Source organism: Mustela nigripes, chromosome 1, assembly GCF_022355385.1.
Source record: "Mustela nigripes isolate SB6536 chromosome 1, MUSNIG.SB6536, whole genome shotgun sequence".
NCBI lineage: Eukaryota > Metazoa > Chordata > Mammalia > Carnivora > Mustelidae > Mustela > Mustela nigripes.
This window is the reverse complement of record NC_081557.1, coordinates 257,265,937-257,292,335: the sequence shown is the minus strand read 5'-3', so window position 1 is coordinate 257,292,335 and position 26,399 is coordinate 257,265,937. Positions and strand designations below refer to the sequence as shown.

At 34.7% G+C, this 26,399-nt stretch overlaps 1 protein-coding gene across 3 annotated transcripts in view; it reads left to right on the top strand.

The window, feature by feature from the left end:
• The window catches only part of CENPC (centromere protein C), a 111,981-nt gene extending 87,070 nt beyond the window's left edge, over positions 1-24,911 (top strand). For all 3 annotated transcript variants that reach the window (XM_059384747.1, XM_059384757.1, XM_059384741.1), the window contains 6 exons: positions 7,804-7,908; positions 8,639-8,767; positions 10,453-10,548; positions 12,461-12,615; positions 19,929-20,019; positions 20,920-24,911. In XM_059384747.1, the coding sequence (XP_059240730.1) occupies positions 7,804-7,908; positions 8,639-8,767; positions 10,453-10,548; positions 12,461-12,615; positions 19,929-20,019; positions 20,920-20,990 (647 nt within the window). In that variant the 3' untranslated portion in view covers positions 20,991-24,911. The remainder of the gene's footprint in view (positions 1-7,803; positions 7,909-8,638; positions 8,768-10,452; positions 10,549-12,460; positions 12,616-19,928; positions 20,020-20,919) is intronic.
• Positions 24,912-26,399: the final 1,488 nt, after the last annotated feature.

Genomic DNA, 26,399 nt, shown 5'->3' with positions numbered 1-26,399 from the left:
TAGAATTTTTGTTAGTAGATGCATAACAGTTTCAACAATAAAAGAAATAATGAGGATTTTCAGAGATTCCATTATAGCATAGAAAACTTTCTGGGACTGAAAAACTCAATTTTTTTAAATTTAAAAAGTTATTAGATGGGGGCACCTGGGTGGCTCAGTGGGTTAAAGCCTCTGCTTTCGGCTCACGTCATGGTCCCGGGGTCCTGGGATCGAGCCTCGCATCGGGCTCTCTGCTCAGCGGGGATCCTGCTTCCCTCTCTCTCTGCCTGCCTCTCTGCCTACTTGTGATCTCTGTCTGTTAAATAAATAAAATCTTAAAAAAAAAAGTCAGTAGATGAAGTGAAACTAAAGGGTAGTCACTGTTGCTGAGAACTGAATTAGTAACTGGTGTTGACATGGAAGAAATTTATCAGAGACAAAATACGAAAAGATGGAAAACATGAGGAAAAAAGGTGGAAATAATATGGAGATAGTTGAGAAAACTTGTAAACAATAGGATTTCCAGAAAAGAGAAACAGGTGGAGGAAGGAAAAAAGTTAAAAGAAGTATGTTAAAGAAAACTTACCTAAATTAAAGATGGCTTAAATCTGCAATTTGAATGAGTTTGCCAAATGCCAGTCAAAATTATTGAAATAGATATACTTCTAGACATCAATGAATAAAATTTCTAAATTTCAAGACTACAGGAAGCTTCTAGACAGAAAAATATATATATATAAGGGAGAAAAAATGATGAGTAATGTTGATCTGTATAACATTGGAAGAATAAAAGAACATCTATAGCCTATTTTAAGAAATATATTACAAGAATAAAATAACATCTATAGCCCATTTTAAGAAATATATTACAATCTAGTAATCTTACACCTAGCCAAGATATTTTCCTTTCTGATAAGTGAATTTACTTTGCAGATAATACAAAGATTGAGTTGACTTTAAATCCTCTGATAAAATACTCGTGTATTTTAACTAAGTATATAAATCAAAACTGACTCCAAAGAAAGGAAATAGTGGTGAGGAGTAATTCTTGTAATATATGTGCTTAAATTTAAGTAATGTGTATTTATTTTCTGTTGCTATGTACTAAATTACCACAATTTAGTGGCTTAGACAACACACATTTATTTATTATCTGTATTTTCTTTTGGTCAGAAGCCCAGATGCATATTAGCTGGGTCCTCTGTTTAGGAGTCAGGTTGCAGTCAAAAGTGTCAGCCCGGGTTGTGGTCTCATCTGAGGTTTGAGATCCTGTTCCAAGCTCATGTGGCTGTTAGATTTCAGTTCATCTGAGGTTTGAGGTCCTGTTCAAGCTCATGTGGCTTTTAGATTTCAGTTCCTTGAAACTGGGGCTGAGGTTACCTGTTTTTTTTTTTGCAGGCTGTCAGCCATGGGCCATTACTTTCAACTTCTAAAGGCTGCCTGCAGTTCTTGCCACTTGACCCTTTCCATAGGCCCCTTCATAGTATGGCCCCTTGGATCTTCAGAGTCAGCAAGGCAGAATTTTTGCTTCTGCTCAATGGTGTCTTATATGTATGATATCATATATTTGTCACATATATAATCATAACATAATCAGAGTGATTCCCTGTCACTATTGCCATATTCTGCAGATGAGAAGAAAGTCACAGTTCCCACATACATCTTAGGGGAGGGGATTATTACACAAGGATGTTGAATCATTCATTGCTGGTACCTTAGGGTGTGACTACTACCTAATGTTAATGTGAATGGGGATTTATTAGTGTTAAATAATGACATTTATAATAATACTTTGAAATCCGTACTATCTTTAATTAAAACTTAATGTGGGGGGGCACCTGGGTGGCTCAGTGGTTGAAGCCTCTGCTTTCGGCTCAAGTCATGGTCCTGGGGTCCTGGGATCGAGCCCCACATCGGGCTCTCTGCTGAGTGGGGTGCCTGCTTCCCCCCCTCTCTCTGCCTGCCTCTCAGCCTACTTGTGACCTCTCTCTGTCAAATAAATAAATAAAATCTTAAAAAAAAAACAAAAATAAAACTTAATGTGGTAAGGAAGAGAATAGGAGCAGAACAGCAGTAGTAAAAGTAGTCAAAATGTTTTATTTTACTGAATGAGAAAAAGAGAAGATCGTGTATGTTGGTAAGGGTTATAGTTTTTAATCATGGAGAAATGAGAATTTGATTTTTGAGTGCCAAGAATGGGAAGGTGATCAATATTAGAGGGAAAAAAGCACAGTAAAACTTTAAAATGACTAAGGGAGGGGAGTAAAAAGATATGGTCATTTGCTCAAATCAATAAAAATGAGAAAGAAGCATCAATGCAAAATAACTAGTTAAATATAAATAGTAACATGGAAGGAATAAAAAGAAACATGGTACTTGTTAACACTAAATAATGGATTGAATTCTTCTAAAAAGGTAGGGACTCTCAGATTTGAAAAACAGAATAAAGAAGGACAGATAATGATAAAAAATTAATGAAGAAGGTAGAAAAATCAAATGCTTATGCACCAAACAACTTATCAAATAAAATATATAAAGAAAATGTTTTTAAAAAACTCCAATTTTTACTTAAACATTATAGTTAGACTGGGAGATTCTAATAAACTTCTTTCAATTCATTGGAAACTTCTAGCAAGCAAAGTAGGTAAAAGCATAGGAATTTGATTATATACCCAACAAAGTCAGCTTAGTTGCATTGTTCAGATAAAATTAGTGGATTTATGTGTATACACACAAACACATGCATATATAACTCTCCTGATTTATAAGTTTTCTGTTGTGGAGCATTTAGATGGTGTTCAGTTTGGTTTTTGTTTTCTAAATATAAATAGTACTACCATGAATGTTCTTACAAATACAGCTTTACCCATTTTTTTAAAAAACGGTAATAGCAGAATGCCTGGCTAGTTCAGTCAGAAGAACATGTGACTCTTGCTTTTGGGGTCATGAGTTTGAGCCCCATGTTGGGTGTAGAGACTACTTAAATAAGTAAGTAAGTAAATAAAGTTAAAAAAAACAGTAATAGCTAATGTTCAATGAATTGCTATATGTCAGGCATTTTATACCATTAAACAAATGGTATAAAACTCCATCTCACAAAACTCCATAAGGTAGGTTCTGTTATTTATCTGTTATTTATATTATTAGGCAGATGGAGGAAGCTACAGTTTACATAAGAGAGGTTGAGTGGCTGTAACATCTGGGATGTTTCAAAATTAGTTCATAATAAAGTTAGTATGTAAGTTTGACTCCAAAATACTTCCAACAGAAAATTGGCTAGATGGTTAAGGTAAATTTTAACAGCCAAAGTTGTAATGATTATGAAAATTTCAGTTTATTAATACTGCCTTTTTTTTTCCTGCTGTTGCTTTTTAAAAAAATGTTTGTTTTTCTTTATTTTTAAAATTTAATTGTATCAATATATAGTGTTTTATTAGTTTCAGAGGTAGAGTTCAGTGATTCATTAGTCTTTTTAAAAAATTTTTTTATTTAAATTCACTTAACATATAATGTATTATTGGTTTCAAAGGTAGAGGTCAGTGATTCCTCAGTTTTGTATAATACCCAGTGTTTATTCCATCACCGTCCTTAATGCCCATCACCCGTTTCCCTATCGCCCACTACCCCAGCAACCCTCGTTTGTTTCCTGTGATTAAGAGTCTCCTCTGGTTTATCTGTCTCTCTGATTTTGTCTTGTTTTATTTTCCCCTCCTTTCTCCTATGAATCCTGTTTTGTTTCTTAAATTCCACACATGAGTAAAATCATATAGTTGTCTTTTTCTGATTAACTTATTTTGCTTAGTGTAATGTCCTTTAGTTCCATCTACGTTGTTGCAAAAGCCAAGATTTCGGTTTTTTTGCTGGCTGAGTAATATTCCATTGTATATACCTACCACACTTTCTTTATCCATTCCTCTGTTCATGGACATTTAGGCTCTTTCCATAGTTTGGCTATTACGGACATTGCTTCTATAAACATTGGTGTGCCTGTGCCCTTCAGATCACTATGTTTGTGTCCTTTGGGTGAATACCTAATAGTATAATTGCTGGGTTGTAAAGTAGCTCTTAGTTTTAACTTTTTGAGGAGCCTCTATCCTGTTTTCCAGAGTGGCTGCAGCATCTTGCATTCCCAGCAGTGTAAGAGAGTTCCCTTTTCCCCACATCCTTGCCAACATGTCATTTCCTGACTTACTAATTTTAGCCATTCTGACTGGTGTGAGGTGGTATTTCATTGTAGTTTTGATTTGTATTTCCCTGATGCTGAGTGATGTTGAGCATTTTTTCATGTGTCTGTTGGCTGTATGGATGCCTTCTTTGGAGAAGTGTCTGTTCATGTCTTCTGCCCATTTCTTGACTGGATTATTTGTTCTTTAGGTATTGAGTTTGGTAAGTTCTTTATAGATTTTAGATATTAGCCCTTTATCTGATATGTCATTTGCAAATATCTTCTCCCAATCTGTTGGTTGTCTTTTGGTTTTGTTAACTGTTCCTTTGCTGTGCAAAAGCTTTTTATCTTGATGAAGGCCCAGTAGTTTGTTTTTACCTTTGGTTCCCTTGCCTTCAGAGATGTGTCTAGCAAGAAGTTGATGTAGCTGAGGTCAAAGAGGTTGCTGTTGCCCATGTTCTCCTCTAGGATTTTATTGGATTCCTATCTCACATGTTGGTCTTTCATCCATTTTGAAAAGCTTGTTTTTGTGTCTGGTATAAGAGAATAGTCCAGTTTTAGACTTCTGCCTGTGGCTATCCAATTTTCTCAACACCATTTGTTGAAGAGACTGTCTTTTTTTCCATTAGATATTCTTTACTGCTTTGTCGAAGATTAGTTGATTGTTGAGTTGAGGGTTCATTTCCAAGTTCTTTCTTCTTTTCTATTGATCTATGTCTTTTTTGTGCCCGTACCTGCTGTCTTGATGATTCTGAAGCCAGCTTGAAGTCTGAAATTGTGTTGCTGCTAGCTTTGGTTTTCTTTTTCAAGATTCCATTGGCTGTTTGGGGTCTTTTGTAGTTCCATACAAATTTGAGAATTATTTGTTCCAGTTCTGTGATAAAAGTTGATGGTATATTAATAGGGATTGCATTGAATGTGTAGATTGCTCTAGGTAGCATAGACATTTTCACAATATTTGTTGTTCATTGCTCTAGATAGCATAGACATTTTCACAATATTTGTTGTTCCGATCCATGAGTATGGAATGTTTTTCCATTACTTTATGTCTTCCTCGATTTGTTTCATGAGTGTTCTATAGTTTTCGGAGTACAGATCCTTTGCTGCTTTGGTTAGATTTATTCCTAGGTGTCTAATGGTTTTTGGTGCAATTGTAAATAGGATCAACTCTTTAATTTCTCCTTCTTCCGTCTCATTGTTAGTGTATAGAAATGCAACTGATTTCTGTGCATTGATATTATATCATATCACTTTCCTGAATTCCTATATGAATTCTGGCAATTTTGTGGTGGAATCTTTTGCATTTTCCACATAGAGTATCATGTCATCTGTGAAGACAATTCTTTTTTTTTTTTTTTTAAGATTTCTTTATATTAGAGAGCACACACACAGGTAGGGGAAGGGGCAGAGGGAAAGGGAGAAGCAGACTCCCCACTGAGTAGGGAGCCTGACATGGGGTTTGATCCAAGGACTCTGATCATGATCTAAGCCAAAGACAGATGCTTAACTCAGTGAGCCAGCCAGGCACCCCTGAAGTCTACTGCTGTTGTACTACTGTCAGTTTATCCCTTTGTGTCTGTTAGTATTTACTTTATATATTTAAGTGTTCCTGTGTTCATATATACTTACAACTGTTAAATCCTCTTGTTGGATTGATCCTGCATAATTATGTAATTCCCTTCTTTGTCTCTTGTAGTCTTTATTTATTTCTAAGATTTTATTTATTTATTTGACAGATCATAAGTAGACAGAGAAGCAGGCAGAGGGGTGTGGGGGAAGCAGGCTCCCTTCTGAGCAGAGAGCCCCATGCGGGGCTCGATCCCAGAATCCTGAGATTATGACCTGAGCAGCAGGCAAGAGGCTTAACCCACTGAGCCACCCAGGAGCCCCAAATCAGTTGATATCTTTATGGGTTTTCCCTTGTACGTAACTGTCTGCTTTTCTCTTGCTGCTTTTTAAAAAGATTTCTGCTTTATCTTAACTTTTGATATTTTAATTATCATGTGTGTTGGTGTGGACCTCATTGGAACCTCCTTGCTCTCTGTTCTTCCTGAACTTGGATGTCTCTTTCCTTTCCCAAATTAGGGAAGTTTTCAGTTATTACTTCTTCAGTTAATTTTTCTGCCCTTCTGTCTCTGTTTTCTTCTTCTTCTTCTTCTTCTTCAACCCCTGTTGGTACTACTGTTATTACACTTGATGTTGTCCCGGGGTTCCCTTGACCTATCCTCATTAAAAATGTTTTTTTTTTTTCTTTTTGCTTTTCAACATAGGTGCTTTTTTACTACCCATCTCACTGATCCATTCTTCTATATCCTCTACTTTGCTGTCAGTTCCTATAGTCTGTTTTTCCTTTCACTTTTGTATTGTTTAGCTCTGGTTCTTTTTTATATTTTTTTATCTCTTTATTGAAGTTCTCACTGAGTTCATCCATTCTTCTCTCAAGTTTGGTGAGCATTTTTATGATCATTACTTTGAACTCTAAGGTGGATTGTTTACTTGTGTTTTGTTTAGGGTTTTTTGTTGTTGTTGTTGAGTTTTATCTTAGTCTTTCATTTGGAACATGAGCATGAATATGTCTCCTTATTTTGTGTAATGTTCTATTTGTATCTAAGAATAAATTGGACAGTTACTGTTCTTGGTCTTGAAGAAATGGACTTGTGTAAGAATATCCCCTATGTAGACTCTGTGTATTGGTGGTTTTGGGTGGCCGGCTAGACCTGGAGTGTGCTTGGGCTGTTGTCACCCTGGTGTGATGAGGCAAGGCAGATGGGGTGCTACCCTACGGGGGTGGTTGGAGCTTGGGTCCTGGGTCTTGCTATGGTAGCCCTAGCAGGCCAGCTGGAGCACCTGAATTTTGATTCCATCTGCGTTATCACGGTTAAGGAATGTAAACAGTGGTGCTTGCCAGCACCTGTTGACCTGGAGAGAGTTCCAGTAGCTGTGCCTCTTTTTGACAGATGCTCTAAGGTTAGAAAATGGCTTTTCTTCACTTACTGTCTAGTTACCTTTTAAACCACTGGTATTTTGTTCGTTTGTTTGTTTTGTGCCTCAGGGCAGGTGAGTCTGTGTACCTCTCAGTGACATCCTTCTGCAGGTCATCAGAGGGAGTGGAGTTTCAGATACTACTTTGTATTTTCCTCTCCTCCCTTTCTCTCCGTGGTCTCTCTGTCCTTTGTTGAGCAGAAATTCTTAAGTCAGTTTTCAGTTCTTCAGAAGAAATTGGTCTATATTTAGGTGAGGTTCAGTATGTCCATGGAAGTTGTGAGCTCACGGTCTTCCCTATGTTACTGTCTTAGACCACCTCTAGTGTTCCCTCTTTTTGTGAGTATTTTTGCAGATTAATTTTATGTAAGTTAAATTCTAAATCAAGTTATGGCTAAGTTGCTTTCAATTCAGTTTACATTTCTACTTAACAGTATGTTTGAGTTTCTCTAACATCATTCACCCTGGGTGTCATTAAGTTTTTTAATCTTTGACAATCTAGCAACTTATTTTTTCATTGATATTTCTTTAACTATTAACACAAATATATTGTGAAATTTTTTTTGTTTTGTCTAGAAACATGAGTGTTCTACAGGGTAATATCAATCTTTCTGCTACAAAGACCATCCAATTAAACATTTATGTTCATACCTTTTTTGTGTGATATCTTTTTACAGTATTGCCTTCCAACACACCAAATGTTCGCAGGACCAAGAGAACACGATTGAAACCTTTGGAGTATTGGCGGGGAGAGCGAATAGATTATCATGGAAGGCCATCAGGTAGATTCCAGTTTACATTTTAATATCTGGCAAATAATAATTAGAATATAACAGTTTATTATGTGCAAAGCACTATTTTACATATGTACATGAATTACCTCATTTTATCATTATCCTTCAAAAATGAGGTCAGAATAGATTCAAGTACAGATCTATCAGATTACTATGGAAATGCTTATCTTTTTCTCTCTTTGGTAGCAATTTGAGGTGAGTTTGTGGCTTGAGAGTATTTTTATTCCATAGTATTGCACAAGGTTTTTAATTGCAAGAAATAAGTCATTAGATCAGAACATGAGAAAATAGTAAGTGGCAAAGATTAGTATTCCCTTTTACTATTCTCATCCCATTTGCTCGTCATATTTCTCTATAGAAATATAGATAGTGGGCCAGAAAATTATTTCCTTTCTGTGATGGATATAACTAAGTCAAAGAACTAAACTCACATGTGCATTATTATAAATATTTCATTGCTGGCTTTTGTGTTGTTTTTCAAAGTGACTTGATTTCAAGCAACAGAGATCATTCTATCATGTTTCATCAGTGCATCTGGATTTAGGATGGTAGAAACATAAGTGAAATTGGTATTTGTGTTGTTTGAGTTACTAATTTGTATAATAGTAATACGTTCTTTGATAGTCTGAAAGAAAATATGCTATAGTAATTTAAATTTTGGTTCAATATTTTTACTTTCTCTTGTATGATATTTACGTTTTTTGTCATTAACTTTCAGGAGGATTTGTTATTGGTGGAATACTGTCCCCAGACACAGTATCATCTAAAAGGAAGTCAAAAGGAAACACTGGAAAAGTCAATAAAATGGTTGCTAGGAAAAGGATCTGTCTTGATAATGAGGAAAGAAGTATGAGCTTATTCCTGAAAGTAACCTTTAGATTTTATTTTAAATAATAGTGCTCTGAGAAGTAGCTCTTTACAAATTCTGTAATTTATTTGTAAAAATGTTAGATGTGATAGTTTAGGGTGAATTCACCTTTTTTTCTTTATTTTCTTATTAAGTTTTTAAATTTTAATTCCAGTGTAGTTAATGTACAGTGTTCTATTAGTTTCAGGTGTACAGTATAGTAATTTAACAATTCTGAACATCATTACTCAGTACTCATCATGATAAGTATACTCTTATCCCCTTCACCTACTTCACCCTTCCACACACCTCCCTTCTGTTATGCTTTATTTTAAATAAGTACCCTCAGTGAGAGTTACTTTTTTTTCAACAAGAACATTTTTAACTCAAAACATACTTCAGAATACATGGTTCCAAAAATACATATAACACATTCCACCCAAGAAAAGTAGAATACACATTTCTTCAAATACACACAGAAGAATCAATCATCTGGTTAAACCACATAAAAAGAGACAGAACAAATACTGCAAATTTAAGAAGACTGAAATCATACCAAAACATTTTCTAACCACAGTGGTACAAAACTAAAGATAAACAATAAAACAAAGCTGGAAAATCTATAGTGTAAACTATTAAATATTTAGTATGTAAATATTAAACAATACACTACTGCACAGACAAGCATTGGGCCAAATAAGAAATCAAATGGTAAAACTGCTCATTACTTTCAATGTTATGTTAGTGTTTCTTCTGGTCTCTATTTTATTTATTTCTGATTTTTCTTTGTTACTTCCTTCCTCTACTAAATTTCAGCTAAGTCTTTTTCTAGTTCTTGTGTAATGTTGTTTCTTTGAACTTTATTTCTTAATACAAACGTTAATAACAAATTTCACTCTTAACACCTGCTTTTGCTGCATCCTATTGGTTTTGGAGTATCTTGTTTTCTTTATTATTGTTTTGAATTCACTTTTTAAAAAAATTTATTTATTTTTTAATTTTTTAAATTTTTAAAAAGATTTTATTTATTTATTTGACAGTCAGAGATCACAAGCAGGCAGAGAGGCAGGCAGAGAGAGAGGTGGAAGCCAGCTCCCTGCTGAGCAGAGAGCCCAACTCAGGGCTCGATCCCAGGACTTTGGGATCATGACCTGAGCCGAATGCAGAGGCTTTAACCCACTGAGCCACCTAGATGCCCCCCTTGAATTCACATTTCCCCCAAATTCTGAAAATAAACAGATTTTTACTTAAAAAAAAAAATCATTAATAGCATAATATAAAAAAACACTTCCTCGTGAGTAAATTACCCTGTCATTGAAGCTAACTTTTCCCATGTCAAATTATGATTAAAGTTGACATTTTTAATGAATTTTTTTCTGAAATGTATTTTATACTTCTCTCTCTCTGAGAGAATATTCTAAATTTTCTTGATGATGCAAGAGTATCCATAACAGGTTTGCAGAAAATAGTTTAGTATGTTTGCTTCTGTATTAAATCATTGTGGTTTTTGAATTTTTGTTTGTCAAAGTGGTCATTTATAAATAGGAAAATGGGAAGAGATTGTTATGCCTGTGGCAGTCTTTTTTTTTTTTTTCCAACTTATTCATAGCTGTATTTAATATCAGACTTCTTTTTAATTGGGAAGAATTTTAAGTAGCTTTATTACAGTGGTATTTCTTTTGCAGAGAATAAATTCATGATAAATCTGAGTATACCTCTGGGAGATCCATTGAAGCCAACAAGGGTAAAGGACCCAGAAACAAGAGAGATTATTCCCATGGGTAAGATTAGGGATAATGAAAATGCTTAATTTAATAATTAGTAAGGAAAGATTGCTGGCTTGGTGACTATCTATCTATAGGTGACTACCTATCTACTTTCTCTTTTACTTCCTAGCTCTTTTAGAGCCCAGATCCATAGAGTATCTAATTCCAGTAAGCAGCCTTTGAGGATTACTCTGGAGGAGCTCTGATAGCAAACAATGTCTAGGGACACATAGCACAAGGCATTTATCCTCTAGGGTTCAGGTGCTATCATCAGGAGTGTTGCCTCCTGCAGTAGGGCCCAGGGGGAGGCAACCAAGATGACACATGGGAACAGGGGTTTTTTATGGGTAGTTGTTGCAATTTAGCTGGTAGATCCTAGAATAAACCCTTACTGTGAGTCCAGACAGGGATTGTGGACAGGATTTGGACAGCTTTCTGCACCATGGGATGCCAGTAATAGTACCTGGGAGATCAGACCTTTAGAGTGATGACGAGCAGGGACATTGAGCGGCATACCATAAATGCCATGGTTAACCTAAGGCCAGCAGAGGGGTTCTAGAGGCCTACCGTCGTGTCTAATAGGCCTTAAAAGTACCTTGTCTGTGAGACCATGACTGGTTCCAAAAGATGAACTATAGTGTGGTGAGGGCAAATAGGGAACACTTAGCTATCTACCAACAGGCGGAATTTACATATAGGAAATAGTTAAAGGTTTTAGCTGTTTTGACTATACCAGTGAGTACTCAGGACTAATTTCTCCTAATCAGAGGACAAATAGGTGCAACCAGAGAGGCAGTAATCGCATTCCCAATGAAAATTTTGGCTGTGAAATAGGTTCCATTTGACATCTTAAGTAGTATTAAGTATTTTTATAATCGGATTATTTATTTAGCAACAGAGGTAGAAGTACAGAAAATTTTGTTTAGTGTAACGTTCTTAACCAAAAACATTGCTATATTGTATCAGGTTAGAGAGTTGTCAGGAGTTCATAACTTTTTGTCTGTTTCTTGAGTCTGTATATTTTCTATCTACAATCAGTGAGATTACTAACATTCCTAAATACCCAAGGAAACAGAAGTTGATTGCAGAAGAATATATTAACTATATATTTGGAAAGGTTTATAAGTAAAAGGGGACTTCAGAATTAAGATAGTGATTTGTGAGCAATAGTAAGTACTCTGGCTTTACTTGATAAAAATCTTGCTGTTTAATAATCAGTCAAGCAAGCACAAAATAATCTATTACAATGATACATTTGTTAATTGTGGGCCATGCTAAACTTTATAAAGATGTGGAAATCTTGTTTCTTAGCTAATTATGTTCTCTGAGCTATAATAGAAATAATAATAATTTTACCATTTTTTTTATTAATAGCTAAGACTTACCTAATGCTTATTAATTGTGCCAGACAGTATTTTAAATACTTTATACACATTTATTCATTTTTTTTTAAAGATTTTATTTATTTATTTGACAGAGAGAGATCACAAACAGGCAGAGAGGCAGGCAGAGAGAGAGGAGGAAGCAGGCTCCCTGCTGAGCAGAGAGCCCGATGCGGGGCTCGATCCCAGGACCCTGGGATCATGACCTGAGCCGAAGGCAGTGGCTTAACCCACTGAGCCACCCAGGCGCCCCCATTTATTCATTTGATATTCACAATTCTAACATAGATGAACTATTATTGTCCCATTTTAGAGAAAAGAAAACAGAGGCATAGAGAAGTAACTTGCCTGGTCACACAACTTGTGAGATAGACAAAATTTGACCTCTACCATTCTAGCTCAAGTAAATGACCTTAATCACTTCTGTCATTGTAAGCCAGGTTTATATCTAGGAATAATGCTATTATATATGTGTGTATATATGTTATATCATTGAGCATTATTATTGCTATTGCTCTATATTTATATTAGTGTTTTTCCCTTAGATCTTTTAAGGCCACGAGATACATATCAATTTTGTGTTGAGCATCATGAGTTGAAAGTGTATAAAACACTGGATACACCTATTTTTTCTACTGGAAAATTGATATTGGGACCACATCAAGAAAAGGGAAAGCAGCATGTTGGCTCAGATATATTGGTGAGTGTATTTCTCCATATCTTTATGTTTCTCTATTGGCATAACTCTGATTTATTGGACTTGATGAGGCATTAAAAATGCTGTTTTCTCAGAAATGATATTATTGTGGTGCATAGAGAATTTTTCTGTTAAATCTGTTTAGAGTCAATCAGGCAATGGTTCTTTAATAAGTACCTGTTCTCTGCATAGCCATGTAACCTTGAAATTTAAAAGTTTAAGGAATGTTCTTTACTTTGAGGAATGGTAGAATATAGATTTGCAAACAAATCATTAGAGCTGGTGAAAATTAAGTCTAAATTTCATTTCACTGATCATGTAGTTTAGGAATAATGAGGTTTTAAAAGTCTTTCTCAGAATCATGTAATTAGCAGTAGACTAAGGAGTAGGAGCTAGTTACTTCAATAAATACTAAATAATGTATTACTGTATGTGGCAGCATTACTGGCTGAAATTATAATGAGTTTCAAGGTGAGTCCATCTTTGTTCTCTCATTGGAGACACACACCTTTGCACCATTAATGTGAAGTATATATATGTTATATTTGTACATTTTGAATTTGAAAATTGCAGAATTTGAATATCACCAAATTTTAATAATATTTACTGTTTTAGGGATGCCTGGGTGGCTCAGTTGGTTGAGCATGTCTTTGGTTCAGGTCATGATCCTAGGGTCCTGGGATTAAAGTCCCACATCCAGCTCCTTACTGGGCAGGGAGCCTGCTTCTCCCTCTGCCTGCTGTTCCTCTGCTTTTGCTCTCTCTTTCTGACAAATAAATCAATCAAATCTTTAAGAAATATATATATTTACTGTTTTACTGCCATTTAAAAATACTTAGTCTAAGGCACATTTTTCAGTATGTAACATTTCAAGAACCTGTGGTATCATGGGTTACTGGAGTATTGCATTCAAAACAATTAATTTTACTCAAGAAAGAAAAAGAGAAGGAACACTAGGACCCTTGGGTTTATATTATCAAAGAAGGGCAAATTGAGGCAAGAAAAAAAGGCACACATGAAAGAGTAACTCATTAATACCTTAGTATGACTAGAATTAGTAAATACTTTAATCCAATCTTAAAATGATAAAGATCTCCAGGTGCTATTAAAAGAGTAAAAAACACATTTAACTAACTAAAGTAATGATGATTTCTGCATAATAATTAAGGAACAGTTAATAAGACAAGCATTATGAAATATCATCATTGAAATAATACCAGTTACCCATTAAACTGTGATGCCTTTATTAGACAAAAGAAAATTTAAATAGTAAATTTAAATAGAAGATGTTTGAGGGGCGCCTGGGTGGCTCAGTGGGTTAAGCCGCTGCCTTCGGCTCAGGTCATGATCTCAGGGTCCTGGGATCGAGTCCCGCATCGGGCTCTCTACTCAGCAGGGAGCCTGCTTCCCTCTCTCTCTCTCTCTCTGCCTGCCTCTCCATCTACTTGTGATTTCTCCCTGTCAAATAAATAAATAAAATCTTTAAAAAAAAAAAAAAAAAAAGAAGATGTTTGAAAGTATTTAATCTGGCTACTATTCTAAGGAATGTACATTAAAAAACATTAAAAACAAGAATATTTTATATTTACTGAGCTAGTAGAAATTATTGGGAAAATATCTGTACCCTTTGATTTATGACTCTTATTTCAGTATATTTTCCTCAGAAAATAATTTAAAGGGTAGGGAAACTGAACATATATAGGTATTTTTTGTAACATTGATAGTAATTGCAAAAATTAGAAACTATTGAAAAGTTGCAGAAAGAAATGGTTATATTTTATATTTTGACTTTATAATAAGATGTCATTATATGATAATAAGCAGTTATATAGCCCTTAGATGTTCCAGATACTGTAATAAGTATTTTTATATCAGTTTAAGCATATAGTTTTGAAGAATAGCCATATAAGAAGAACTTTAGGATAAATATTTAAGCAAACGTATGGAAAATAGAAAACTGTTTTATTCTGACCAAAATTTAAAAATGAAAATTGAAGGAACTATAGAAAAATAACGTTATCAGGTGATCATAGTTTATTTTTATTTCTTCTAAATATTGCCTTTAACTTTTTAGAATGAAAATCAGAGTTATTCTTTTTTTTAATATGAGAGTATTTTAAAATTTTTTAAAACATGAAGGACACTTTTAAATATATGCTTTTGAAAAACAAAAGGGACCAGAGAGAGAACTAGCATAGACTGTTAACTCTTTCCTTCAAACTCAATGTTAAAAAGTCTGTATGAGAGGGAGATAGTAGCAGTAGTAGATTTGTTAAAATCAAACCACAAAAGAATTAACAGATTACTATGGGATTTGGTTGTGGAGCTCTCCCAAAAGATGAGATTTAGAAATGGAAATATAAAATATATATTTTATTATATTATATAAATATAAAATATATAATATAAATATAAAAAATTATGTAATATAAAATAAAAAAGTGAAGTGATGTGAAAAACAGGAAAAGAAAACAGAAGAGAGGAAATAAAACCAAATGAGTGAAGGGATGGAAATATTTGAAAAATTAGACAATAAATGTTCCAGAACTAAAAAACAAAAAGTTAGAGCAACATACTTTAAAGAACCAGAGCTCCTTAGAGAAATGTCTGAATGGAGGCCTGGAGCTGAGCTTGAAATATGTATTTTTAAAGATTTATTTATTTATTTTAGAAAGAGAATGTGGGGAGGATTCGGAGAGGTTAAGTGAGAGGATCTCAAGCACACTCTGCGCTGAGCGTGGAGTGTGACACAGGGCTCAATCCCACAATCCTGAGACCATGACCTGAGCTGAAACCAAGAGTTGGAGGCCTAGTGGACTGTATCACCCAGGTACCCCTGATCTTGAAGTGTTTTGAGTAAATAAGAATAACTTAAGTGGATTGATACATATCTACTATATATAAATTCATGAATTTGAAAGACTGATACTAAAAGAAAACCTAATTCACCACTCTTGGAGAATACTTATATTGACAACAAAGGATAAATAAAGGGAAATAATCGAATATTTTTTCTGCCCTTTTCTTATAAAGTGTACTATTACGTAACCAAATAAAAATGAGGTGAAGTTTGTTTTTGTTAGAAATATTTCATTTAGGGGTGCCTGGGTGGCTCAGTGGATTAAACCGCTGCCTTCGGCTCAGGTCATGATCTCAGGGTCCTGGGATTGAATCCCACGTCGGGCTCTCTGCTCGGCAGGGAGCCTGCTTCCCTTCCTCTCTCTCTCTGCCTGCCTCTCTGCCTACTTGTGATCTCTCTCTCTGTCTCTGTCAAATAAATAAATAAATAAATCTTAAAAAAAAAATATAAAAAAAAAAAAAGAAATATTTCATTTAGGGGTGCCTGGGTGGCTCAGTTGGTTAAGCATCTGTCTTTGATTCAGGTCATGATCCCATGTTCCTGGGATCGAGCCCCTCATCAGACTCCCTGCTCAGTGGGGAGCCTGCTTCTCCCTCTCCCTCTGATGTACCCCCTGCTTGTACTCTCACTCTCTCAAATAAATAAATAAAATCTTTAAAAAGAAATTCCAATTAATAAATGAAAAAGAAATAGTAGAGTAAAATATTGTCATTTTGTAATCCTTGATAAACTGTTGGATCTGTCTAGGCATTGAGTATCAATGTCTGCTAATATCTAAAAAAGAAGACAACCCTGAAAGTTGAAAATAGAGCTACCGTATGACCTAGTGATTGCACTACTAGGGATTTACCCCAAAGATACAAATGTAGTGATCTGAAGGGACACTTGCACCCCAGTGTTAATAGCAGCAATGTCCACAATAGCCAAACTATGGAAAGAGCCCAGATGTACACTGACAGATGAATGGATAAAGAAGATGTGTGTGTGTGTGTGTGTGTGTGTACATACACAATATTCCATGTACACGTAATGGAATATTACTCAGCCATCAAAAAATGGAATCTTGTCTTTTGCAATGATGTGGATGGAACTAGAGGGTATTATACTAAATGAAGTCAGTCAGTCAGAGAAAGAATTACCAAATGAGCTCACTCATGTGGAATTTAAGAAACAAAACAGGAAAAAAAAAGAACAGGATCACAGGGGAAGAGAGGAAAAAATAAGACAAAACAAAATCAGGGAGACAAACCTTAGAGACGCTTATTTATAGGAAACAAACTGAGGGTTGGTGGAGGGAAGGAGAGTGGGAGGAGGGGTAAAAATAATTAATTATAAAAGTAAATTAGGGGCGCCTGGGTGGCTCAGTGGGTTAAAGCCTCTGCCTTCAGCTCAGGTCGTGATCCCAGGGTCCTGGGATTGAGCCCCACTTCGGGTTCTCTGCTCAGCAGGGAACCTGCTTCCTCCTCTCTCTCTCTGCCTGCCTCTCTGCCTACTCGTGATCTCTGTCAGATAAAGAAATAAAATCTTAAAAAAAAAAAAAGTAAATTTAAAAAATAGGAGAAAAAAAATAAAAAGAAGATAACCAGACATTATGTGCCTCCTGATGGAAGAGTACAACATTGTATGAAATAGTCTTGCCTCTTCCATCTCCTTTAAAAACAAGCAAACAGAAAAAACCTATAAAGCAAACAACAAAAATACCCAAATTTGATCAAACTCTAATATCTAACCACCAATTTATAGGAAATAAAGAATAGATGACCTTTCATATGATACTCAGGTGTTGGTAATCAGCAAAATTCAGCTATGCAAAGATTTTTACAGCAAACTTTGCTGCTTGATTTCTTTAATATAAATAAGTTGCAAGCAATAAAAACCAAGTAGAACCCATAGATCACTGTTTCTCAACCATGGCACTATTGACATTTTAGTTTAGATAATGCTTTGTCGTAGAGGGGCTTCCTATGCATTGTGGGATGTTTGGTAGCATCCCTGGCCTCTGCCAAGTAGATTCTAGCTGTACTCCTCTAGTTGTAAGAATCAGAAATGTCCCCAGACATTGCCTGTTGTCTCCTGAAATTGAGAAAGCACCCCCAAATTGAGAACCACTATAGATTGAGCAATTTAAGAGGATGAACAACTTCTTAAACAATACATTTAAGAGGGGCGCCTGAGTGGCTCAGTGGGTTAAAGCCTCTGTTTTCAGCTCAGGTCATGATCCCAGAGTCCTGGGATCGAGCCCCGCATTGGGCTCTCTGCTCAGTGGGGAGCCTGCTTCCCTTCCTCTCTCTCTGCCTGCCTCTGCCTACTTGTGATCTCTCTCTGTCAAATAAATAAAATCTTAAAAAAAAAAAATACATTTAAGAAAAAATTGGAAATTTAATACTGACTGGGTATTTGATATTAAATATTCATTTATGTTTAGTTGTGATAAAACTGTTATAGTTGTGTTTTTAAAAAGCACCTTGAGGTGTGCCTGGCTGGTTCTATTGGTAGAACATGTGACTCTTTATTTTGGGATCCTGAGTTCAAGCCACATGCTGAGTATGGAGATAACTAATAATAATAATAATAATAAACCAAACTTTAAAAAATAAAAAATTAAAAACACCTTGACTTTTTTAGTACACACTGAAATATTTGCAGATGATTTATGATGCTGGGGTATTATTGCAAGATAACATGGAATGGGGGAAGTAACGAGATGGAACGGGGGAAAGCTGTTGGTGTTGGGTATTCATGGGAGTTCGTCCTTCTGTATCTGTGTACTTCAGAAGCCTTCCAGTTTTAGTATGTGCTGCCGAAGCAAGCACTTTCAAAAACCTTCCTACCAAGATGTTTGCAGAAGTGGAAAGAGGTGTACATAGCTAAGCTGAATAGATAAAGCAAAAAAAAAAAAACCACCTAGAAATATATGCTTGACCTTCTGGGTAGTATGTTTGTTACCTTTTTGTCTTCTCAATTAATGCAAAATTATTTTAAGATATAATAAAATTTTTTAAAAGTAAATTATAAGGTACCGTACTTTGGAACCATTTGAAGAGTTTTTTCCCTATTTAGGGAGGCAGCATTTCATAGTGGTTAAGAGCATGAATTCTGGAATCAAAGTGCCTGAGTTCAAATCTCGTTTCTGCCTTTTACATTGTGAACTTGGAAAATTACCCCAGTCTGTTGCCTTATTTTCTTCATTTGTATAAAACTATTAAAATAGTACCTGTCTCACTGCCACTTACATACATAAAATGAATGTAAATTAGGTGCTCAGAATAGTGACTGGCAAGGAGTAAGTGCTATATAAGTGCTAGCTGCTATCGTTTTTCTGGTATTTAAGGCTCATTTTACAAAGTTAAAAAAAAAATAAGAGAAGGGGGTGGAAGAGGAGGAGTAATTCTCTGAGGCAAAATATTTTTGATGGCTGAATCTCAAAATTTGAATCTGAATGTTGGAAGGCTTTCGGTTTTTCTAGTTGTCCCAAAACCAAATCATCACTTGGGTGCTACCTATGTATAAAATGTAAAATTTGCCGTGACTATGAATATGGAAGTCTTTATGATTGAGAATTAGATTTATTCTCTTTTACTTTCTTGTTGATATTTGCTTAAATGTACCATTTATTTGTTTTACTTTTTGTCCTCTCTTTGGTCGGGTGATTGAATTACTTGTCCCAACCATGTAACCTTTGAAGAGGTGTATATAAGACCAAGCTATTTTGTAGTTTAGCTAAGTGATATTATTTACAGTGGTTCTGAATTTTCATAAGCTGTTAAATAATAAGAACAAAAGAAATTTCTTCCAGTGTTTGTTTTCTGTTGCTGTTTTAACAAATTACTATAAATTCATTGACTTAAAACAAGACCTATTTATTATCTCACAGTTATATTGATTAGAATCCTGGTAAGCTTGGCCGAGTCTTCTGTTTAGAGTACCAAAGGGCTGGAATCAAGATGTTGGGAGCTCTGTATCCCTCTCTGGAGACTCTTAGGATGAATCTGCTTTCAGGTTTATTCAGGTTGTTGGCAGAATTCAGTTCCATATTGTAGGGCTGAGGCTCCCATTTCCTTGCTGGCTGTTGGCCAGAGTTCATTCTCAGCTTCTAGAAATAGCCTGTATTTCTTGACCCATGGCCCTATTATCTTCAGTGCTAGCAACAGTCTGTCCTTTTCATGTTTTGAATTTCTCTGGTTTTCCTCTGCTTCATCTCTCTTCTGCTTCCAGGAGAAACTCTCCACTTTTAACGGTTTGCGTGATTAGAATAGGCCCAACTATATAATCCAGACTTAACCTATCTCCCAGTCTCTAGGTCCCTTTTGTCATGTAACAAAATAAATTCTGGAGATTAGAGTGTGGACATCTTTGGAGGGTTGTGATTCTGCTTACTGCATTCCTTTAAGTTTTTTTGTACCATGTTGTGGTGGTGGTTCGATTTGAAATGAGATTTTAATTTTTAATTTTACAGGTTTTTTATGTTAACTTTGGTGACCTTTTATGTACCTTACATGAAACACCTTATATAATAACAACTGGGGATTCGTTCTATGTTCCTTCAGGTAAGGAAAATAAAGACAATCTTCTTTCATATAGTTAAAATATTTATATAGTTGCTCGTGAGTACCATGCAAATGGAAGCCACACGGGTCAAAATAAAATGTCATGTGATTCATGACAATGCATATTTTGATTTTGTCTTTAGGTAAGTATGTTAGTATATGGGTATGTGAAAATTGGATAAGAATTGCTTATTGCAAAGTGTATAAAGATTTAGTTGTGTCTAGGGTAGGAGGAAAATTATTTCTGCTATATTATCTATAAGACATTATGTAGTCAAGCAATTTTTAGTAGATTATTTTAAACATACAGAATAGTGTTTTTCATCAGCTATTAAAGAGCACAAGCCTCTGGAAAGAGAACTTTTAATTTGTTCATTTATTTATTCATCATTCAACAGAGAATCTGTTAAGCACTGCTCTCAGAGTATAGGATACATAAGTGAGCAAAATAGAGGAAAACTCCCTGTCCTTACGGAGCTTACATTCCAATGAAAGAAGATAATAATAATAATAATAGCAATGTTTATATAGTCCTTAGCATGTACCAGAACTGTTGTGAACACATTTTATTTATTGTAACTCAGTTAATCTTAGCATGTATTAGTTTGAATATACAGAAATTTTCTCTTCTTCACCCTCGTCTAATTCACCTTTGCATTCATTATCAGAATGATGTGAGATTTTCATTTCTTTCAAACCTTGTCTGGATCACAGGTGATGGTTAACTCTTGGATTTTTTAGTTCATGGAGTTGAATAAAACTTACTTTAGGTTAGATGAACTGATTTAAGAAAAAATTTGGTACTATATATTGTAACTGCCTTAGTGATAGCTAAATATTTAGTCAAAAGGAAATGATGTCTATGGAAATAATTTTTTTTTCTTACCACTTTCCTTCTAGGTAATTATTACAACATCAAAAATCTCCTGAATGAGGAAAGTGTGCTTCTTTTTACTCAGATAAAAAGATGAAAGATGAAGCAAAGTTTAAATACTTGTGTGTGTATATATATTGTGTGTGTATATATGTGGACACATATATATACACATACATGTAAATATATAAAAGTTTGTGCAGTTGAAACATCTTTATAATTATTTGTGATACATTTTAAAATAAAAATTTTATTCAGTTTTGTGTGTTCTTTGATAAACATTTCAAACTCCCATGTGTCTTCTGATTTTTCTACAAATGTACACATAGTCTGTAGTGATGCCCATATTCATAGTATTTTAATAACAGGAAAAGAATCAGCTCTCACAGTGAAATATAGGAGATTTCTTTTTTAGGAGAGATTTAATTAATATGTTCATTCATTTAATCTTTTCTAAATGTTTTTAAGTCACTAATGAAATAATGCAATAATGAGAATTGTGATATATATAAATAGTACATTTGTATTACTTTCTTAGGGCTTCGTAACAAAATAGTACAAATTGGTGGCTTAAAAATAAAAATTTATTGTCTCACTGTCCTGAAATCAAAATGTTGGCAGGACCAAGTTCTCTCTGAAACCTTCAGGTTTCACAATGATGCTTCTGCTTAGCACTCATCTTTCTATTAGAGGGAAAGTCAGTGTGAAAGATCATTTAAAAATAACTCTGGCTTTCTTCTTAATATGACCAGATGCACTGAAAATATGTAGATTTGGGGGAGAAAAATGGCTAAATGTCACAAATTGCTAGCAGCTATTTTTGAAGTCATTTTAATAGGTATTTTCATATTGAAAATCTTAGTTTCATTTGTCATGTAATTTAACAGTATGTGTTCACTGTTGCTTTTATTAAAAAAAATCGTGCACATTCATTTTTTTTTTGAGGCTTGCTAAGACATTGTCTATTAACTTCTCAGTGTCTCTGTAAGAAGTTGCAGAATTTAGTATATGAATAAACTTCTATCACTAGAGAAACTGGTTATATTTGCTTTCCTAAGTCAAGAGTTATAGGACTAGATGTGTCTCCATCTTTACCTGGACTGGCCAGATTTTTGGTCAGTTATCTGCAATGGCTTGATTATTTTTTTAAGTGAAGCATTTATTTTATAGATGTAACTTACAAATGGTCAGATGCATAGTACATCTTAATGGTCAGATGGCAAGTACATCTTAAACTAAGTAACCCACAAAACTTCTGCCACTTCAGGAAGTTCCTGTTCTGTCCAATTCAATTCCTGCTAACCTGACTTGGACCCTGGGCCACTGTTCTTCTTTATCATGGTGGAGAGGTTTTGCTTATTCTAGAACTTGATATAAATGACTCATAAAATATACTTTCATTCAACACAGTGTCTAAGTTTCTTCCACCATAGTATGTATATCAGTTCATTCATGTTTTATTTCTGAGTAGTAGTCTCTGTGAACACTGTTCCTTTTTTAAAATTTTTTTTTTTTAAAGATTTTTTATTTATTTATTTGAGAGAGAGAGACAGTGAGAGCATGAGCGAGGAGAAGGTCAGAGGGAGAAGCAGACTCCCCATGGAGCTGGGAGCCCGATGCGGGACTCGATCCCGGGACTCCGGGATCACGACCCAAGCCGAAGGCAGTCGTCCAACCAACTGAGCCACCCAGGTGTCCCTAAATTTTTTTTAAAGATTGTATTTATTTATTTGAGAGAGAGAGAATGAGAGAGAGCATGAGGGGGGAGGGTTAGAGGGAGAAGCTAAGCAGGGAGTCTGATGTGGGATCTGTGCTGGGATACCAGGATCAGGACCTGAGCCAAAGGCAGCGGCTTAACCAACTGAGCTACCCAGGCATTTGCTGTTTCTTTTTGTAATCCTTGGAAGGGTTTGTAAGAGATTGGTAACATTTCCTTCTTAAGTGTTACAAAGGATTAACAGTAAAACCGTCCAGGTCTGGGGTTTTCTTTGTGGGGAAATTTTTAATTATGGCTTTAATTTCTTTAATAAGTACCAGAATATCCAGATTTCTTATCTCTTTAGTTTTGGTAGGTTTATTTTTTAAAGAATTTGCATATCTCTAAAGTTTTACCTTGATTTGTGTGAAATTTTATATTTTCTCTCTCAAAAGCTTTTTTGAGATTTGACATAAAATAATCTTAAAATACTCATTAATATAAAAATAGTACAGTATCTGAAGCACAAATTTTGCTGTATAATTACATTTTTTCCCTTTTTCTTTTTTTGGTCATTTTTTGCTAAGCTTTTACCGGTTGTTCTTTTAAAATAATTAACTTTTGGGGCACCTGGGTGGCTCAGTGGGTTAAAGCCTCTGCCTTTGGCCTAGGTTATGATCTCAGGGTCCTGGGGTCGAGCCCCGGGTCAGACTCTCTACTCAGGGGGAGCCTGCTTCCCCTTCCCCCTCTGCCTGCCTCTCTGCCTACTTGTGATTTCTCTTTCTCTGTTAAATAAATAAATCAAATTTTAAAAAAATTAACTTCGTTTAATTGATTTTTCTCTCTTTGTATTTCTGTTCAATTCATTTTTGATCTGCTCTTTATAATTTAGTGCATTCTGGGGCACTTGGGTGACTTAATAAGTGTAGTGTTGGGAGTCTTGGTTTCAGCTCATGATCTTGGAGTTGTAGATTGAGTGCCTCATTGAGGTGTGCTCCGTGCTCAGCGAGACATCTGCTTCTCTCCTTCTCCCTGTCCATCTTCCTTTCTCGCTCTTATGAAAAAATAAATAAATGAATAAAGAAAGAAAGAAAGAATCTTTATGATTTACTGTATTCTACTTTGGGTTTGATTTGCCCTTTTTTCCCTAGCTGCTTAAGGTGAATGTTTAGATTCTTTAATTTAGAATTTTCTTCCTTCCTGTTTCAACCATTGAAAGCTTCATTTGATATGTCATTAAATTCAAGGTACTTTAAAATTTTTTCTTGTGAGGCCCTCACTTACCAGTGAGTTATTTGGAAGTGTTTCTTGTAAATTGAATATTTGGAAGTTCTCCAGATTTGTTTTTTCTAAACCAACTCAAGTTTTAACTTTTGCAGCCGTATGGTTGATACTTCAACAACTCAGTTCTGCCCCTGAAACATGAAAGCATCATAGACAATAAATAAATGAATAGGTATGGTTATGTTGCAATAAAACTTCATATACAAAATGCAGTCAGTGATCTGTATTTAGCCTGTAAGTGGGATTTGTTGGCCTCTGATGTATGCGGAAAACATCATTTGTACACTTTTCAGTCTTTTAACATTTATTGATGATATTTTATGGTCAACAATATGGTCTGTCTTTGAGAATTTTCCTTGTGTTAGAAGCTAATGTGTGTTCTGTTGCTGTTGGGTGGGGTATTCTCTGTCTTTTGGTTGATAGTGTTGTGTAAGTCTTCCGTATATTTCCTGATTTTTGTGTAGTTTTTCTTTCTATTACTGATAAAGGAGTATTGATACCTCTGATTCTGCCTATTAAATATGTTTCTTTTATATCTGTCAATTTTTCCTTCATCTATTTTGATCCTTTTGTTAGGTTCATATTCAAAATTTATCATTGTTTTACTGCTGTATTGAACTGTTTATCATTATGAAGTATCTTTTAGTAATTTTTTTTATCTTAAAGTTTATTTTGTTTGATGTTAATATAGCTACTTCAACTGTCTTATGTATACCATTCATCTGATGTATCTTTTTCTGTCCTTTTAACATTAATTTATTATGTCTTAATTTAAGATGTGTCTCTTATGGAAAGCACATAGTTGGATCTTGAGTTTTTAAAATCTAGTGTAAGGGATGCCTGGGTGGCTCAGTTAGTTAAGTGGCTGCCTTCAGCTCAGGTCATGATCCTAGAGTCCTGGGATCGAGTCCCACATCAGGCTCCTTGCTCAGCAGGGAGCCTGCTTCTCCCTCTGCCTCTGCTGCCACTCTGCCTGCCTGTGCTTGCTTGCTCGCTCGCTCGCTCTGGCAAATAAATAAATAAAATCTTAAAAAAAAATCCAGTGTAATAGGCTCTGCCTTTTGATTGGAATATGTAATCTACTTATTTAATGTAAATATTGGTAAGATTGAATTTATATGTGCTCTTTTGTTTTCTATATGTCTTAAGGAGTTTTGCTTGGGGGAGGGGGGCTGGGAGAAAGGGGGTGGGGTTATGGACATAGGGGAGGAGTTTTTTGTTTTTATTATAAATAACTGTTTCTTCTTGCTTTATTTGGGTTAGCAGTCTTTATACTGTACCATTTTAAATCCACTGAATATATAGGTTGAGGTATTTTATTGGTTGCTATAGAGATGTCTATATCTTTAAGTTTATCTTGGTCAGATTAAGTTTATCTTAAGCAGGTTACTACTGACTTCATTTCAGTAAAACTTAGCAATTTTGCATTTTCTTAGCTTCATTTCTTTTTTCTTTTAATTTATACTATTTCATTGTTTAATATGCATATATCTGACTATGTGTATTTATATAGTTCAATAATTTTGTGTCATAATTTTTATTTTGAATTATTATTTTTTTAATTAAGAAAAGAGAAAAAACATAAACAGTCTTTTATATTGACTGTCTTTGGTATTCTTCATTCCTTCCTGTACATCTAACTTACCTGGCATTATTCCTTCCAGCCTGACGAACTTTAGTACCTTTTATAGGGTAAATCTATTAGCAACATATTCTTTTAATTTTTGTGTATCTGGGAATGCTTTTATTTTGACTTCATTTCTGAATGATAGTTTTACTTGTTAGATCATTTTGGGTTTATGGTTTTTGTTGTTGTTCGAGCATATTGACTTTGTTTTTCCATTACCTATGTCCTCCTTCATTTCTAATAAGTCCATTCTTAATTACATTGTTCTGTGTGATGAGTCCTGTTTTTCTGGCTCCTTTGAAGATTTTTTTGCCTTTCATCATTTTGACTCTGGTATAGATTCTAGATTCTCTTTGTATTTATTCTCCTAGGAATTTGGTGAGCTGTTTGCATCTGAATGTTAATGTTTTTGATCAAATTTGGGAACTTTTGGGCTATTACTCAGAAGTTTTTTTCTCCTTTTTCTTTCCTCCTCTGACTCACTACACATATGTTGATTTCTGATGTTCTATTCCTTTTTAAAATCTTTTTTCTTTTAATTCTTTGGATACTTTCTATTGATAATGTCTCGAAATCAGTGATTCTCTGCTATCGCATATTTGCTGTTTGAGCTCATGTAATGATTTTTATTTTTAATGTCAGTAATTATGCTTTTTTAACTCTAGAATTTAAATTTGGTTCTTTTTATAGTTTATGTAGATTTCCAATTTTGTTGATTCATTTTTAACATACTTCCCTTTAATTATATAAATGTGTTTAATACCCTATTGTAGTCTTTGTTAATCTAACACCTAGGTTCATACAGACTCAGTTATCATTAGTGACTGCCTTTTTCCCTTTGGTATGTTTCATACTTGTCTGTTTTTTGCATGTCTAATAATTTTTGGTTGAAAATTAGA